The sequence below is a fragment of the Poeciliopsis prolifica genome, unplaced genomic scaffold (genome assembly GCF_027474105.1).
Source record: "Poeciliopsis prolifica strain line A6 unplaced genomic scaffold, Auburn_PproV2 SCAFFOLD025, whole genome shotgun sequence".
Taxonomy (NCBI): domain Eukaryota; kingdom Metazoa; phylum Chordata; class Actinopteri; order Cyprinodontiformes; family Poeciliidae; genus Poeciliopsis; species Poeciliopsis prolifica.
The window spans coordinates 4,360,562-4,377,500 of record NW_026562400.1 but is presented as its reverse complement, the minus strand read 5'-3'; the positions used below and the strand labels follow the sequence as shown (position 1 = coordinate 4,377,500).

Below are 16,939 nucleotides of genomic sequence, written 5' to 3'. Positions count from 1 at the left end.
TTGTTTCATGTTTTTTACATTTTTTTTTTCCAAATCTGCCTTTAATGAATAAATGTGGTTGTCTTATTTTCTGTTTCAAGTTAGCAATAAAAATGTTGAAATAGATGAATTTGAGCAGTGATGTTGTTGAATGTGGGGGAAGCCGGAGCGCCCAGAGTGAACCCACACCTACACGGGGAGACATTTCCCCCCGTGCAGTCCTGGCTTTTTAATATTAAAATGTCCAATTAACATCATCTGAACCTCTTTATCCAATTACTCCCAATCAGCCAGCTTTGAAATCTAATGTGCTGGAGACATAATTTCATGTCTACAGTGGATGGACTTTATTTCTGTTTGTGAATTTCCGTAGAAGTGACGGAGATAAAGCCTTCCTAAATCGTTTCCACAGAGATAATTTTTTCATGGGTCTTTCTTGATCACAGTTATCCGTCTCCTCAGCTGACTCTTCTGCAGCATGAGTCTCTGAGTCCTGACTTGATGTTTGTATTGTATCTTCATTTAATGTGACCTTTCTCTGTGGAGGTGATGTTCTCTGGTCTCTCTCTGGTCTCTGGTCTCTCTCCCCTTCTGTCCCCATTTCTGCAGAAGTCGTCTGGGGGATCTCTGCTACTATGTCTAAATCATTTCTTGGTATTTAGTGTCTTCAAAACTTGTTATTCGTCTCCACTGGAATGACAACAGCTTCCATTTCAGCTCTCATTGTCATCTGCTTCTTTTTCTGACATGTAGATTCAGTCAATTCTTCTGAAATGATCTGCTGAATGATCACTTCTTTAGTTAGAATCTGGTTATAACAGAGGCTGTCTGAAGCCCTTCTGCTTCTGAAACTCCCTGTTTACTGCTTGCTCCAGAAACCGTGTCATTATTTAAGGTTTCCAATTCAAAGCCAGGTTTCTTTGTCAATTCTATTCTCTTTTGACTTGTAGATATCTTGTACAGCTTTTTCTGCCCATCCTGGTACCCATTCAGTTCAACCCACTGAGTTTCAGAGGGCTGATCTCTTAGAAATAAAAATATCTCAGTTTGCCTAAAAATTGTTTGTCGGACTTGTTTCAGATGGTATCTGGTGTCAAACACATGTATCTCAGTTTGCCTAAAAATTATTTGTCGGACTGGTTTCAGACGGCATCTAGTGTCCAACACATGTATCTTAGCTTGCATAGAAAGTGTTTGTCGAACTGGTTTCAGATGGTCTCTGGTGTCCAACACATGTATCTCAGGTTGCATAGAAAGTGTTTGTCGGACACTTTCTATGCGTTTCAGGCGGCATCTTGTGTCCAACACATGTATCTTAGCTTGCATAGAAAGTGTTTGTCGAACTGTTTTCAGATGGCATCTAGTGTCCAATACATGTATCTCAGGTTCCATAGAAAGTGTTTGTCGAACTGTTTTCAGATGGCAGCCAGTGTCCAATACATGTATCTCAGGTTCCATAGAAAGTGTTTGTCGAACTAGTTTCAGGCCGCATCTGGTGTCCAACACATGTATCTCAGGTTCCATAGAAAGTGTTTGTCGAACTGTTTTCAGATGGCATCTAGTGTCCAATACATGTATCTCAGGTTCCATAGAAAGTGTTTGTCGAACTAGTTTCAGGCCGCATCTAGTGTCCAACACATGTATCTCAGGTTGCATAGAAAGTGTTTGAGGGACTAGCTCTAACTGATTGATGGTTTCTTGTGCGTCTTGCTCTGTTTCCATTGCAGCAGACTTGTGATCAACTGTTTGTGGGGGATTTTCTGACTCTGTCTGAGTTTCAACAGAAATCATTGGACTCTTTCTTCGTCTTCTTACGGACATATTTTCCTCATCATGTCTTTCTGTTTTTTAATTTCAGCAGTTAGTTTCTTATTTATTGCAGACATCTCATCAAGTTGTTTCATGAGGTACTTCTGTACTGCAATATGGACCAGTTCAAATTCCATCAATTTGGCTACACACTCACACTTTGAATGACTTGTTGCCTTTTCAGAGGGGTAGGATGAAACCATTGAAACATTTTGGGTACCAGTGATATCAGGGAAAAAGCTTACATCTACATGAGGCTCTGAGTCGGGGAGCGTTTTCCAAAATGTCTTTGGTCCGCTGCTGGGCAAAGCTGCCTGATGACTTTGTTGTTCTGCCAGAGGACCTTTACTAATGTCATCATTCTCAGCAAAAAATGACAGATCAATGCAAGCACCTTCCTCGGGGAAGGATTTCCACAACAGTGGGGTCTTCTTGCTGCACTTACTCTTAGAAAGCTGTTTGTCCCCTTTTTGATTGACTTTCTTTAGTGAGCTGGAGATGTTTTGCTCTTTGGCGTCCGGCTGTGTGGTAGAGATCGCCGTGCTGTCAGAAAAACTTTCCTCTTTCAAGGATGCGCCTTCGTCACGTTCTTGTGAAACCATTGAAACATTTTTTGTTCCAATGATATCAGGGAAAAAGCTGACATCTAAATGAGGATCTGAGTCGGGGAGCATTTTCCAAAAAGTCTTTGGTCCGCTGCTGGGCAAAGCTGCCTGATGACTTTGTTGTTCTGCCAGAGGACATTTACTAATGTCATCATTCTCAGCAAAAAACGACAGTTCAATGCAAGCACCTTCCTCGGGGAAGGATTTCCACAACAGTGGGGTCCTCTTGTTGCGCTTACTCTTAGAAAGCTTTTTGTCCCCTTTTTGATTGACTTTCTTTAGTGAGCTGGAGATGTTTTGCTCTTTGGCGTCCGGCTGTGTGGTAGAGATCGCCGTGCTGTCAGGAAAACTTTCCTCTTTTGAGGAAACGCCTTCGTCACATTCTTCTGAAACCATTGAAACATTTTGGGTACCAATGATATCAGGGAAAAAGCTTACATCTACGTGAGGCTCTGAGTCGGGGAGCGTTTTCCAAAATGTCTTTGGTCCGCTGCTGGGCAAAGCTGCCTGATCACTTTGTTGTTCTGCCAGAGGACCATTACTGATGATTTCATTTTCAGCAAAAAATGACAGATCAATACAAGCACCTTCCTCGGGGAAGGATTTCCACAACAGTGGGGTCCTCTTGTTGCGCTTACTTTTAGAAAGTTGTTTGTCCCCTTTGTCATCTACTGTCTCCAGTGTGTTGGTGATTGGTTCTTTTTCAATTGGCATTGAAGAGTCCTGCAGTGCGATATTCTCGGCAGACTTCTTCAGCTCCTCAGCTGCGTGCAGCTCCCACCACACTGCAAATGACATCTTCTTCTTTTTGCGCTTTGGTGGCTTGGGTGGTTGTAACTCCCTGTCCACAATGTTGTTGGATGCGACCTCTTCTATTGTCGGTTGGTTGGACTGCATTGTATCCTTTTGTTGATTCGGGTTGTGAATTAAAATCACTTTTCTAGAATATTGGTAAAATTTCAAGTTAAGTTTGATGTCAATCTCCTAAAGAAATGAGCACCAAACAAAGTTGAAGATCTTACTGTGAACTGCTAAACGAACTCTCAAGACAAACGTATCACCAACGGCTGCTAACAGGTTGTGACATCAGTAGATCGATGTGAGGAACTTTTATAATCGCTGGTGATGTCAGAATTCTGCCTTTGGAGTCACATTGTGATGTCATAGTTTCAGAAAGTGTTAGTGGGCTTTTAAACTGTCACTGGTTGCCATAGTTACCAGTGACTATGGTAACCATGGCAGGTGAGGCAGGTAAGGCAGAGCCTCACCTGTAATAATGGAAAAATATGATAAAATGATAAAATAATTTATATATATATGTATATATATATAAAAATTCCCTTCTCACCCACCGCGGGTGGTTCTTATCCTCTGAGCTCGGGTCCTCTACCAGAGGCCTGGGAGCTTGAGGGTCCTGCAGTATCTTGGCTGTGCCAAGGACTGCACATTTCTGGACTGAGATGTCTGATGTTGTTCCTGGGATCTGTTGTAGCCACTGCTCCAGTTTGGGGGTTACTGCCCCGAGGGCCCCGATGACCACAGGCACCACTGTGGTCTTCACCTTCCAGGCCTTCTCTAGTTCTTCCCTGAGGCCCTGGTATTTCTCCAGTTTTCGTGCTCCTTTTTCCTGATGTTGCAATCACTTGGTATTGCTACATCTACCACAACGGCTTTCCTCTGTTGTTTATCCACTACGACAATGTCTGGTTGGTTCGCCATTACCATTTTGTCTGTCTGGATCTGGAAGTCCCACAGGATCTTAGCTCTGGCGTTCTCCACCACCTTTGGGGGTGTTCCCCATTTTGATCTCGGGGTTTCCAGTCCATATTCTGCACGGATGTTTCTGTACACAATGCCTGCCACTTGGTTATGTCGTTCCATGTCCGCTTTCCCTGCCAGTATCTTGCACCCTGCTATGATGTGCTGGACTGTCTCAGGGGCCTCCTTGCACAACCTACATCTTGGGTCTTGTCTGGTGTGGTAGATCTGGGCCTCTATTGCTCTGGTGTTTAGGGCCTGTTCCTGGGCGGCCAGGATGAGGGCCTCTGTGCTGTCCTTGAGTCCAGCTTTTTCCAGCCATTGTAGGATTTACTGATATCAGCCACTTGGGTTATTTGCTGGTGGTACATCCCATGTAGGGGCTTGTCCCCATGATGGTATCTCTGGCACCTCAACCTCTGTTCCCTGTGGTCTGAGACATTCACTGAGCACATTGTCTGTTGAGGCTTTGTCCCTGATGTATTTATGGATCTTAGTTGTTTCGTCCTGGACAGTGGTTCTCACACTCACTAGTCCTCTGCCTCCTTCCTTGTGGCTCGTGTACAGTCTCAGGGTGCTGGATTTGGGATGGAACCCTCCATGCATGGTTAGTAGCTTTCTAGTCTTAATATCTGTGGCTTTTATCTCCTCCTTTGGCCCGCTATTTATTCCAGCAGGGTATCTGATTACTGGCAGGGCATAGCTGTTTATCACACAGATCTTCTTCTTGCCATTGAGCTGGCTTCTCAGGACTTGCCTCATTCGTTGGAGGTATTTAGCTGTGGCCTCATCAAGGTTGCCATTTGCTTGTGGTACAACTAGGTACTTGTAACTGTCCTCTATGTCTGCTATTGTTCCTTCTGGGAGTGAGACCCCTTCTGTATGGATGACCTTCCCCCTCTTTGTGATCAGCCGGCCACACTTCTCTAGTCCGAATGACATCCCAATGTCAGTGCTGTAGATCCTGGTGGTGTGGATCAGTGAGTTGATGTCTCGCTCACACTTGGCGTACAGCTTGATGTCATCCATGTAGAGGAGGTGACTGATGTTGGCCCCATTTTTGAGTCTGTATCCGTAACCAGTCTTGTTGATAATTTGGCTGACAGGTTTCAGGCCTATGCAGAACAGTAGCGGGGACAGAGCATCTCCTTGGTATATGCCACATTTGATGGATGGTTTGCAGTTGGCTTCAAGGGTGGTTTTCCACAGCCTCATCGAGTTTGCAATGAAGGCTCTCAGAATCCTGTTGATGTTATACATCTCTAGGCATTCAATGATCCAAGTATGCGGCATTGAGTCATAGGCTTTCTTAATCGATCCAAGCCATGCACAGGTTGGTGTGTCGGTTTTGCAGTCTCTGGCAACTGTGCGGTCTATGAGGAGTTGCTGTTTGGCTCTTCTGCTATTTACACCGATACCCTTCTGTGCCGTGCTCATGTGTTTATCCATGTGTTTGCTTATCTTGGCCACTATGATGCCTGACATGAGCTTCCAGGTTGTGGATAGGCAGGTTATTGGTTGGTAGTTGGGTGGCACTGGACCCTTTGATGGATCCTTCTGGATCAAGATTGTCCGCCCTTCAGTTAACCATTCAGGGTGAGTCCCACTTTGTAGCAGCTGGTTCATTTGGGCTGCCAGTCGCTCATGGAGGGCAGTGAGTTTCTTAGCCAGTAGGCATGGATCATGTCAGGCCCTGGTGCTGTCCAGTTTTTCATGTCTGAGACTCTTTCTTGGACATCTGTCACAGTGATGGTTACCGGGGCTTGCTCAGGGAGGTTGCTATACATATATGTATATGCATGTATGTATATACTGCCTGGCCAAAATAAAAGTCGCCACCCAAAAATGGTCACACTCTCTAATATTTAGTTGGACCGCCTTTAGCTTTGTTTACAGCCTGCATTTGCTGTGGCATTGTTTCAAAAACCTTCTGCAGTGTCACAAGATTTATTTTCATCCAGTGTTGCATTAATTTTTCAGCAAGATCTTGTGTTGATGATGGGAGAGTCTGACCACTGTACAAAGCCTTCTTCAGCACATCCCAAAGATTCTCAATGGGGTTAAGGTCTGGACTCTGTGGTGGCCAATCCATGTGTGAAAAAGATGTCTCATGCTCCCTATCTTTAATTCTGCTTGTCAGAGTAAAGTTTCCCCATGATGAGACACCAAAGAGCGAAGAAGAAGGAAACGCAGCAGGTTGGTGATGAACACACACACGCACGCACGCACACACACACACACACACACACACACACACACACACACACACACACACACACACAAAGAAACTTTCAACAAACTATGATGTAGACCATTGTTGTCAGAATGTGTTGTCATGTTAGATTTCAAAACGTGATCAGATCAGAGGTCAGAAAAGACCTTTAATCCTTCAAAATATCAAAACAATTTGAAGAAGTTTGAAAGAGTGTGAAGATTTTACCTAATCGATGCATTTAACAAATTTAAAGTTGTCATGAGCAGGAAATAAAAAGCTTTTCTATTAAGTATTCATTAAATATCAATTGGCAAGTTAAGTATTTCACATTGCCATTTACAAATTTATGTAATATATTATTCAAACAGTGCGATATGTTGACATTTTTCTTTATGCGCTATTTGAGTTGGAGGTATTTCATTCACTCTCTGTAAACAATCTGTTTCTTCCCCCTGTCTAGGTGATAAGCCCTTATCCAGCCTCCACTTCCCCTACTTCCTGCTTCCTCCTTTCTTGCGGAGAATGGACTGACAAAACCTTCAGCTTGGCACTTGCCAAGCAGCCCTACCTTCTTTACGTAGCCCTGGATGAGCTCGGGAGTGGGCACCTGCTCCGCAGACAGGCACTCTTCCAGCAGTAGCTTGTTTGGTGGGCAGACTGGCTGGCTCCTTTCCACCCTGCACAGACCACAGTGGGTTGGGGGTAGAAGGACAAATCACAATGAGTTCCAACCTCTCAGTCAACCAGGCCACAGGAAAGATCCAAAGAGAAAGCAAGCGCAGGCATCTACACACACCCAAATGCATAATGGCAGGCTTAGATTATTAAATTGCAGCCATAATACTGCTTCAAAAGGCATCAAACACACAAAGAAGCCCTATATCAACAAATTACAGTGCATCAAGATGCTTTGTTAATGTTACTGCTGCCCTGTGGGAGGTGAGAGGGAAAATACACTCAAGTGAAACAAAGACCCACACGAATAAAAAGCACACGCACACACACAGAATGGAGGAAATTCAATGCAAATCCAGTCTTCATGCTTTTTCCTCACAGACTTCCCTGCTGAGGCCAGCAAAGTATTTTTGAAGAGAGGATGGGGAGTAAAAATCTATTCATATAATGCTGCATTTTCCTTCTATGTACAGCTGAGGAAATCCCAGAGCTAGACCAGAGGAGAGTAATGCTCCAGCTACTATCATCCCTGCTCCTCATCCTGTTGACAAGTGAAAGAAGCCCCCACACCCACGGTTTCCCTTAGCGTGCAGCAGACCGTGTGTGTGCATGTATGTGTGTGTGCACTCTCCATGGCCTCTGGCTCTACATGGACACCTGATGTGAGAGAGGTTAACAGATGCATGCATGCAGGCTGGTGTGACTATTAAAGGTCGAAATAGTAGTTTCCTACATCACGCAAGGACTCTCCACAGAGACTAAGTCCCTCCCTACTTCTACGTTTCTATCAGTGATTCCCAAATGCTGTGCAACATGGATTTTTTCCTCTTCTGCTTCCTTTAACCACCAACAAATCCTGGAATATTTATAACAAGTAAAAAACAAAATCCTATATTCTGTTCTGTTTCTGTTCTGTGCACAGGAACTTTCTGCACACAAACCTGTTTTGCACTATAGGATGTGGATTATTCAACTTGATTTGCATATTTGAAAATGCTGTGACTGTAAATAGTGACACAGGAAGAGGTCAAAAACTTCAGAATATATAAAAATGAATATATAGTAACTTAATTTACAAACTAAAACAACATAGATAGATGAATTACACAGAAACTTATGTGTTCAAATCTTTCATTTTTCATTAAGAATATTACACCAGACCAATTAAAAAGCTATTTTAATTCAGAAATATATCTGTAGAACTAAAAGTATTTAACTTTTTCCCCGTAAAAAAAAAGTTTAGGAAAAATTATGATTCAGAAGACTGTAAACTGTAAAGCTGCTGGTATTTTTAGAAGTTTGAAAATAAGAAACATTGCATAAAAGCAGAGCCACAAAATTGCAGTTTTCACTAAATCTAGATACAAACTACATCATCAAAATTCCAAATTCATACTAATTTTTTAATCAGTCATTAATCAAAATTTACTGGAATTTAAACCAAGTTTGGTACTGTTTTTGTACCAAACTTTTTAGTTACAAAAGAAAAAACATGAACACATCTTGAACATTCTCATTCAGCAGAGATGTTTATCTCATAAATGCAGCTCGTAAGTAATATTTTACTTCATTTAACCACCAACAAATGTTGCAATATTTATAAGTTTATATTGTGTTATCTGCACAGAAACCTTCTGCACACAATTTTAACAGATACGCTGACGAGGCTGTTTTGCAAAACTGGATGCTGATTATTCGTGTTGATTTGTATAATTCAGGTGTTTGCAGGTATATCATGTGATATTAAAGCAACACATGTTTTGTTGCCTTGATACTGTCTTAATTCTGAGAAAAAAAGAAAAATGCAATGTGGTTCATGTAAGGAAAAGAGATGAGAGTGATGCATATCTTCTCATTTATGCTTGTGGTGATGTTTGACCTTTAGTCTAGTATAAGTTTGATTCTAAAGAAGAAATGATGTGGCATTCATTTGAAATATGAATAAATGTTTTATTAAACTTTACTATAAAAGTGTAAGCATTGTGATGACTACAGCTTAGAGTCAGTCTACCTTTCTAAAAACGAACTACAATCCCTTATGGATAATTTCTGCCTAGTATTGTTAAAAACAATAATCATGTGTTTATTTCAAGCAATCAATTGAATTCCATTATAACTGTGTGAAAACTAACAATAATGTCTCCTTAAACCCTGCATAAAATATAAAAATAAACTAAAACTGTAAGAGTATAATCAGAAACTTCTTAGTTCTGCTTTTTATTGTTTCTTCATGGCTGGTTCAACCTCTTACTGGTAAAATTGCCCTTTTCAAGTGGCCCTTTAAAGTCCACACTGGAAGACTTCTGAGGCACAAAAGACTCGTTGATATTCAAAGGAAACTGGGGAACACAACAGGCTTTCGTTCTCCTCCTTTCAGTTCTCTTTTAAGGATTTGCTTGATGAGCTTTCGCTTTCTTCTTTTTCAAAAAGCCTAAATTTTGCTGTACTTGTAAATTTAGGCCTATTCAACTGATTCAGGGGACATTTTAGCCTCTAATGCTGAGCTGGTGGAACAATTATTGATTTGAAAGTTTGACAGTGACTGTGATTGCTCTATTGTCATTCCAACCAAGAAAATGGACATGCTCAGTTTTAAATTTCTAATTTTCCGTGATAGAACAGTTATTATGACCTGAAAAATTGGTCCTGTTCTCATACATTTAAGTCTGAACAGCCCATAAGAGCAGCAGTCTCATGGCTCTGACAATAAAGGTTCCTTTATTCTCAGTTGGTCACGAGATAAATCATAACCACCTGGCCGAGTTGTGCCCCGGGTTCCATTTTGAGAAAAATAAAAGCTTTAAAAGTGGCAGAGATGCTGACCTTAGTAAACTGCAAACATGTTTCCATTCTTTGAAGTTTAAACAATCTTACATAATCAAGTTTGTCCCTGCCAGTTCAAAGAAGCTTCAAAGGGTAAAATAAAATAAATAACTTTAGTCAAAATAAATAAATGGTAAGAAAACACTCTACTTGATCATTACTAATCTAACAATGACGGAAAAATGATTCAGTGTGGCTCAGGGTCTTTCTAAACCCGCAATTGCCACTTAAACTTAATTTGATTTCTTTCAATGCATTCAATAGTTTTGCACAACTTAAGGTAACTAGATTAAAAAAAGTGGGGGAAAAAAACTGATTTTGGACTATCGCTAATGGAAACAAATCTCTGTAGGCAGAAGAACAGAGAAAGAGAAGAAAGACTTAAATGGAGCATTTGTTCCTGCAGGGAGCCTCTGGGTTAAAAATAGCAGCTGCATCACCTGCAGTCCGTCTTCTCCATGTGAAACAATGACTTTTCATGCATTGTGCATCACCAGCTGTCAACCTCTGAGGCCTCCTGTGGTTAGAAGGGTGTCAAATGCCTGTTTGCCTGCCCACCTACCTGAAGCTCCCCTCTGGGCGAATACACCTGCTGTACTCCCCTTCCTCCTGACCCAGATGGGTCGAGTTCTTTGTTGTGCCGTGAAACACGTTGTGACGGACTAATCGCTCCCACCGGAGTTGCACGCTCACATAGAATCTAATTGTTGCCTGTTAATGGCGAGCTTTGGGAGTTGTTCAGCAATGCAGCAGCCACATCGCTTTTTTTAATCGGTGGTTCGCTGGAGTTTCAAATGGAGACCTGTTTATGAATTATTGTTTTTCTTGTGAATTTTTAACTAAAGGCAATATTGTTTACTTTATTTCCTCTAAATCCCTTGATCCAATTCAGTTTCATGTCATTTTTAGATAGTTTTCAAATAAATTTGTTGCCATGCTCACTATCATCACTATCCTAAAAGGTCTAGATACTGGACATGAGGACTCAATGCCAGATTTATGCTATGAAGAACCCCACAAGGCAGTAAAATAAAGTGGAGTGCATACTGGGAGCACTGAGTTGAATCTCAGAAATTGATGTGCACCAGTGAATGCTGTTCACGCACATTGATTGCATCATGCTGAAGTGGCCGAAGATTTACCCGACTACTGGACTTCAGCCACGGAAAGCTTTATAGGACGCATCAACACACCTGAACAGGATTTAAGACAGGAAAAAAATGCCATTTTCCTTCAGAGCGCTGGCCATCAGCTATATGCATAGTGATGCAATATTTTTTCATGCTCGTCTGACACCAGTGGTGAGGATTCCCATTTGGGAATGCTGTGACTGAGAAGAATGGGACAGAGAGATATTAAACACTTCTGAATATACAGGTGCATCTAATCAAATCATTATATTACTGAATATATCTTTTACTTAAATACAGCATCTTGAATAGGTGATCAGTTGTAATTTTCTTCAAATAGAAAGTTGTAATTTGGAAAATAAATTAGTATTAGTCTGGGTTACTGGATGTCACAATATTCTTTTGCACCTGGTCGAGTCCTCTACAGTAGAAGGAGGGACTGGATATTTCTGAGTTGTTATCTCGTCTATCTGCCATATTGGTTTTAACAAAACCTTTTTTGCACTTGTAGCAGATTGCCAGTAGTAGATAGTGTATTGTATGATGCACTAGTGTCCACTTCCATTGTCTGTGCATTTTAACATAAAAATTCACAAGAAACACAAGAAAATTGCTTTTAGACAGCTGTCCACTGCAGTGACCATTATGCATGAAAGGGTTAGTTTACAAATTTTAAACAAAAGAGACGTTGGTGTTCAACGTCTCTTTTGGTGATTATGACAATTATGACAATGATACGGCTTTGTGTCTTAAAACACTATAAAGAGTAAAGCTGCTGGTATTTTTGACATTTTCAACAATGGGATGATTAAAAAAAGTAGACATTTTTTCACTAAATCTATGAAACTACAGCTGTACATAATTGTAATTCAAATGTATTAATAGTAATTTATTAAGTCATTAACCAAAATGTATTTTAGAGTCAGGCATTGAAGTAACATTGCACAACTTCAATGCGATTTTGTGTAAATGTAGTAATTTTATCTAATCTTTAATCTTTTGAACACCTCTGCCTTTATGTTCCAATACATTCCTACCAAACATTGACTGGAATGCTTTAGATGTATTACCCTGATGGTTCCCATGTCTGGAAATTACTTGAAGAGTGCTTAATTGCATTTTCTCAATCCAACAAAAGCTTTTTCTTTCATGATGCAGAAAGAACCTCAAGAATGGATAAAAACCTTTTTGCTCTCTGAATTAATAAAAACGCACATTCTTTTTCTGGCCTTTCGCATACGGAACAAAAATCATGTCAGGCCTATCATCTATTGCTATGACGACACAGTCAGGGAGCATCTGAACTCATATTTAGCACTCTGCCATTGTGGCACTTTAATAATACAGAACACCTATTCTAATGTCACATTTTCCCAGATTCATGAATAATTTCAGCCAAGCGAATCCACTCTAATGGTTTTGCAGTTGTACTTTTTTATTTTCCTTCTCCTTCGTCTTCTCTCCGAACCAATCTCCCTCTTTCATCCTTCACTTTCCCGTAGCCGAAGCACACAGGAGCTCTTTGCAATTACCCGTAATGATGAATATACCCCATCAGACACTGCCTGCTGAACTGTAACCCCAGACCATCGTAACCAAATTGAACATTGAGAAATTTGACAGTTGACATTTTAAATTTTCATTCAGTCCAATCTATTATTTCTCCATTGTAAGTTTTTTTTATATTCCTCTTGGCAGAAGGTTGTTACCATCATCACAGACAAATGACCATCAGAGACATTTAAGGTTATAACCTGCTTGGCAAAGGAATGTTGTGGTATTGATTTATATTTGCAGCACTAACTGTCATGATACAAACTTTTCAAACTTACCAAAACTTGATGCACTATACTCAGGCACACAAGTTGGAAACATAACTAAAACCAATCTGACCAAACTTATCTTCTTTAATTAGGGCAAAACCAATAAGAAGGGGATTATTCACCTTTCATTTACAGAGTATGTTACTTAAAAGTATCAGTTTCCTTGTTTTTTTCTGGCTCTTCTAGCTAAACTGAGCAGGTTAAGTCTCCCTCTTTTGTCCATTTTCGCCCCCTCCTCATCCCTTGGTGGAGATTTGGATTCCCGTGGGCTGGAGCTGATGTGAGCAGCTGTCTCTGCAGTGACACATACTGGAGATAAAGCCTCGGCCCTGCATTTGGTCGGTTAGACTCCTCTGCGCCTTTCACTCAATCTCAGTCTCTTTTTTTGGTGATCACATTCATTCTCCCACTGTCCTCTTTACTCCATCTCTCACTGATTCTCTTAGCTTTCCATTTTCCTTCCCACAGTGTCTTTTTCAAGCCATTAAATAAAGTAGAGATCCAGTCGATTCACCTGCTGCTTTTCTTTTTTTAAAATTTATTTTAGGATCAATGTTTTTGTTGTCTGTTTTTGCAGAACCATGAGATGTGGGGATAAGTTTGTGTGAGTAACAGTGGATACTGAAAATGGTTTTCAGCACAAGTAATAGTTATAAAATAGTGCAGAAACACAGAAATTGAAAGCTGATAAGGCGCCCTTTACAGTATATTCTTTTGGCATCATAATGACTCACTATTTATGAAGTCCTTTTGCAGTAGATGTCATTGTGATAATTTTCTGCACTGAGCATGGTGAGACATGTTTGTAAACATGTCCTCAGACAAAATTTGTTATTGGAGAAAAAATTGTTTCAATGTTTTTTTTATATAAAATCATTGAAAAGTAAAATAAAAATAAACCTATTTTTTGAAATATTGTGAACATGCCATTACTGTTTACTTTACTACCTACACCTCTTGTTAACACAAATAGAAAATCAGTCAATAAAATGACAGAAACTCAATGGATTTAGACATCTAGCCATGAGATTCAGAACGGAGAAGAAAAGGGATTTAAGTGACCTGGTTCATGGCACCAGACAGGAAGCTTCTGATCTGCTAGAATGTCCATGCTTCTCTCAGATTTATAGAAAATGCTCCAGCAAAGAGGAAAAATCCAGTGAGTGACAGCTGTGTGAGCATAAACACCTGGTTGATGTCAGAGGTCAGAGGAGAACGGACAGATTTTCTGAAGATGGCAGATAAACAACAGTAGCTCATTACAACCAGAGTCCTTTATAACCCAAACTTTTCTACAAACAAGTCGGTGCTGCTACAGCAGCAGGAAGCCACTACACTAATGGTTACAAAATGGTGATGTAGTGGCTTAAAGGACATTTCTTAAACCAATACAGCGCAACTAAATCAAGAATTACAAAACTTTTGAATGCAAAAAGGTGTTCAAATCTGTACTAACGAGATAATATTTAAATAGTTTAAGTTACATCAAAAAAATTGATGTTTGATCTATTTACGTTTTTAAAGTGAACATCTTTACAGTCGCCATTTTTGTTGCAATTTTCAGCCAACAGAAAAATAGAGTATAGCAATAGGATTTTTGATACTGATAAGTTTTACAGTGTCTCAAAGATTTTTGATAAGCAGATTTGGAAAAAATCCAACCTCTTTTCTGAGATCCATGACTTATTTACAACAGAAACACAATACAAACTCAAAATGGATCTCAGACAGTTAAATTGTTGATAGAGTTGTTCTTATCATGATTGATTTAGAAGGTTGATCATTTTAAAAGTTTTTACATAATCTTATATAAAGTTAGATATATTTTATCCTATTTTTTCAATACGGATTATTCGAGTTGAACTCAAACGTCAGATTTTGAACCTGTGAAATATTCAGTAAACCTTTGATTTAAACTCCACGTCTACAATTTTTACATCTCATAAAATAAGTATTTTTTTATCTTCCTTCAAACAACACATCTTTTCTCGCTATAGGACCTACCCTTAATTTACACAACACACAAAATAAGCACCCAATTCTCCTCAGACTTTTTTTTGCTAATAAATAATCCCTGAATTTTCTCCCAAAGACTGAAAATGGAAGGATTTAAATTTCTCTTAAGTCCTGAATAAAAAAAAATGATCAGTTTTCATAAGTTTCTTCTTCTCCTGCTTCATAAAGTTCAGCATTATGACTTACATTCACTTTTTTGTTTAAAAGTTGAAATCTTCTTTGCATTTTTAAGGCTACTCTGAACCCCTCTGCTCCTAAAAGTAAATGACTTTTCTGAAGTCATATCACTCAAGCATACTCTTATATTATTACTTTATAGCTGCCTTATTAGAACTTTTTAAATTGATAATTAAGTGGAAAGCTCTGTGTTAGAATAAATATGTTTCTTATCTTTCTTACATTAGTAGTTTATATTATAAGTAGTTTTTCATTTAAAGGTCAGTTTAGTGTTCTCACCCCAGAGAGGAGGAATTTGTTAAACTGTGTGTAAGACATAACTAACCTTTCTTTAACCTCCAGCATGTTATTGCAGGTGGTGTCTTAATCCTTTTTAGGAGAACTTCTTGAGATACTCCTTAGTTGTAAAACTGTCTGTGAACAGAATTTAGTTTCTATGTTTCGTCTGCTTTGTTATCAGCATCGCCCCCCCATTCTTGTTCAGATCACTCTCCCACATTCCATTCTCCTTTTCTCCCGGTAATAAAAAGACAAGCTCTGCAGCGGAGGGTCAGAATGCACGGTGAACTGAACAGCTGGCGGAGGCCAGGCAGGCTTCTTCCGGGCTGGTTTCTGCCAGGCTTCTTGCTTTTGCAAAAACTTGGTTGAAAACTAATAAACATTGTCTGTGGTTCCTTTTTATGTAGGTCGAGAAAGAACCTATCATTCTTTAGAACTGAGGATTTTCAATCCAAAAAAGCTAAAGGGCAAACAAGATTAGTTTTTAACGTGAACTTTCAAACAAAAATGGATGCTCTTGAAAATGGATCTGTCAGATTTATAGTTATAACCAAAAGTTCAAAATCCTTGAATTGCCATATGTCAGAGTTTCTTTCTGAGCAGTAGCTGCATTGGCTCCCTTGAATATGTTTTCCAGAAATTTGCTAAATTAAGAACTGACATTCCCATAAAGAACGATGATGCCTTCGATAATATTTGAGTACTTTCCAGACTCTGTTGACTGACAGTCAGCAGGACATTTTGAAATGACTCGCACTTCTCAGGTATGGGAAAATGAATGACTAACCCAAATTAAGTTGTCATTTGCTTCCATGAATAATCTCACACCCAGAAGGATGTTTCTCACTCTTCACAAGTGCTGTAGAAAAAAAACAACACAGAACTACTTTCTGCAGAAGAACTGAAATAAGTCCAGATTTCTGCTGCAAACACCAGCAGAGATGAAGGTTTTTATTTTAGCAGTTACTCACTCCACCTACCCAGTAATGCACATTTAGTCAAATAAATTCATTACTGTATTACTTTCACTGCTATTAGGCTCAACTTGTTTCCTTTTTTCTATGTTAAATTATTTTTGACTTACAGTGACTCTTTCCAGAGGATCAACAAACTTTTATATTCCTTTATTTTATTTCAAATTCATTACCCCCTGAAGCCCATTCCTGATCCTGCTTTCATTATTATTTCTTCAGAGGGAGAAGTAATAAATTCCTTCCACAATAAGCCTCTTCTACAGTCTTTTCATGCTTTCCTGCCTGATCCCCCTCAGTTGCAGCAGAACTGTTGGGGCACAGAGAGTCATATTATTATGCCTTTCACTCTCGGTTGCTTGTAATATCAGGTATTAGTTTTTCAGTCATTACTGTTCTGTCTCTGTGGGAGAAAGAGTTGAAGTTCTGGAGTGTCTATGCAGTTTGAGACCAGTAGGTTTGTGGTTTCTTTCTCAGCAGTGAATAAGCTGCACAAGCAGTTTGCTGGCAATCAGGAATGTGATTTCAGTCCAAGAAATCTGATTGCACTGAATTCAATTATGCTAAGGGGCATCAAAGTTATATAAAAGCACAGACAGTGGCTTGCAAAGGCTTTCTCACGTTTTGTCAAAGAAACTTTCATTGTTTCCTATTGGGATGCTAAAAGCAGAGATTCACA

At 39.7% G+C, this 16,939-nt stretch overlaps 1 protein-coding gene across 3 annotated transcripts in view; it reads right to left on the bottom strand.

Moving 5' to 3' along the window:
• LOC129370810 (raftlin-like) overlaps window positions 1-16,939 on the bottom strand; it is a 137,056-nt gene that overhangs the window by 60,000 nt on the left and 60,117 nt on the right. For all 3 annotated transcript variants that reach the window (XM_055047007.1, XM_055047008.1, XM_055047009.1), the window contains exon 4: window positions 6,935-7,043. In XM_055047007.1, the coding sequence (XP_054902982.1) occupies window positions 6,935-7,043 (109 nt within the window). The remainder of the gene's footprint in view (window positions 1-6,934; window positions 7,044-16,939) is intronic.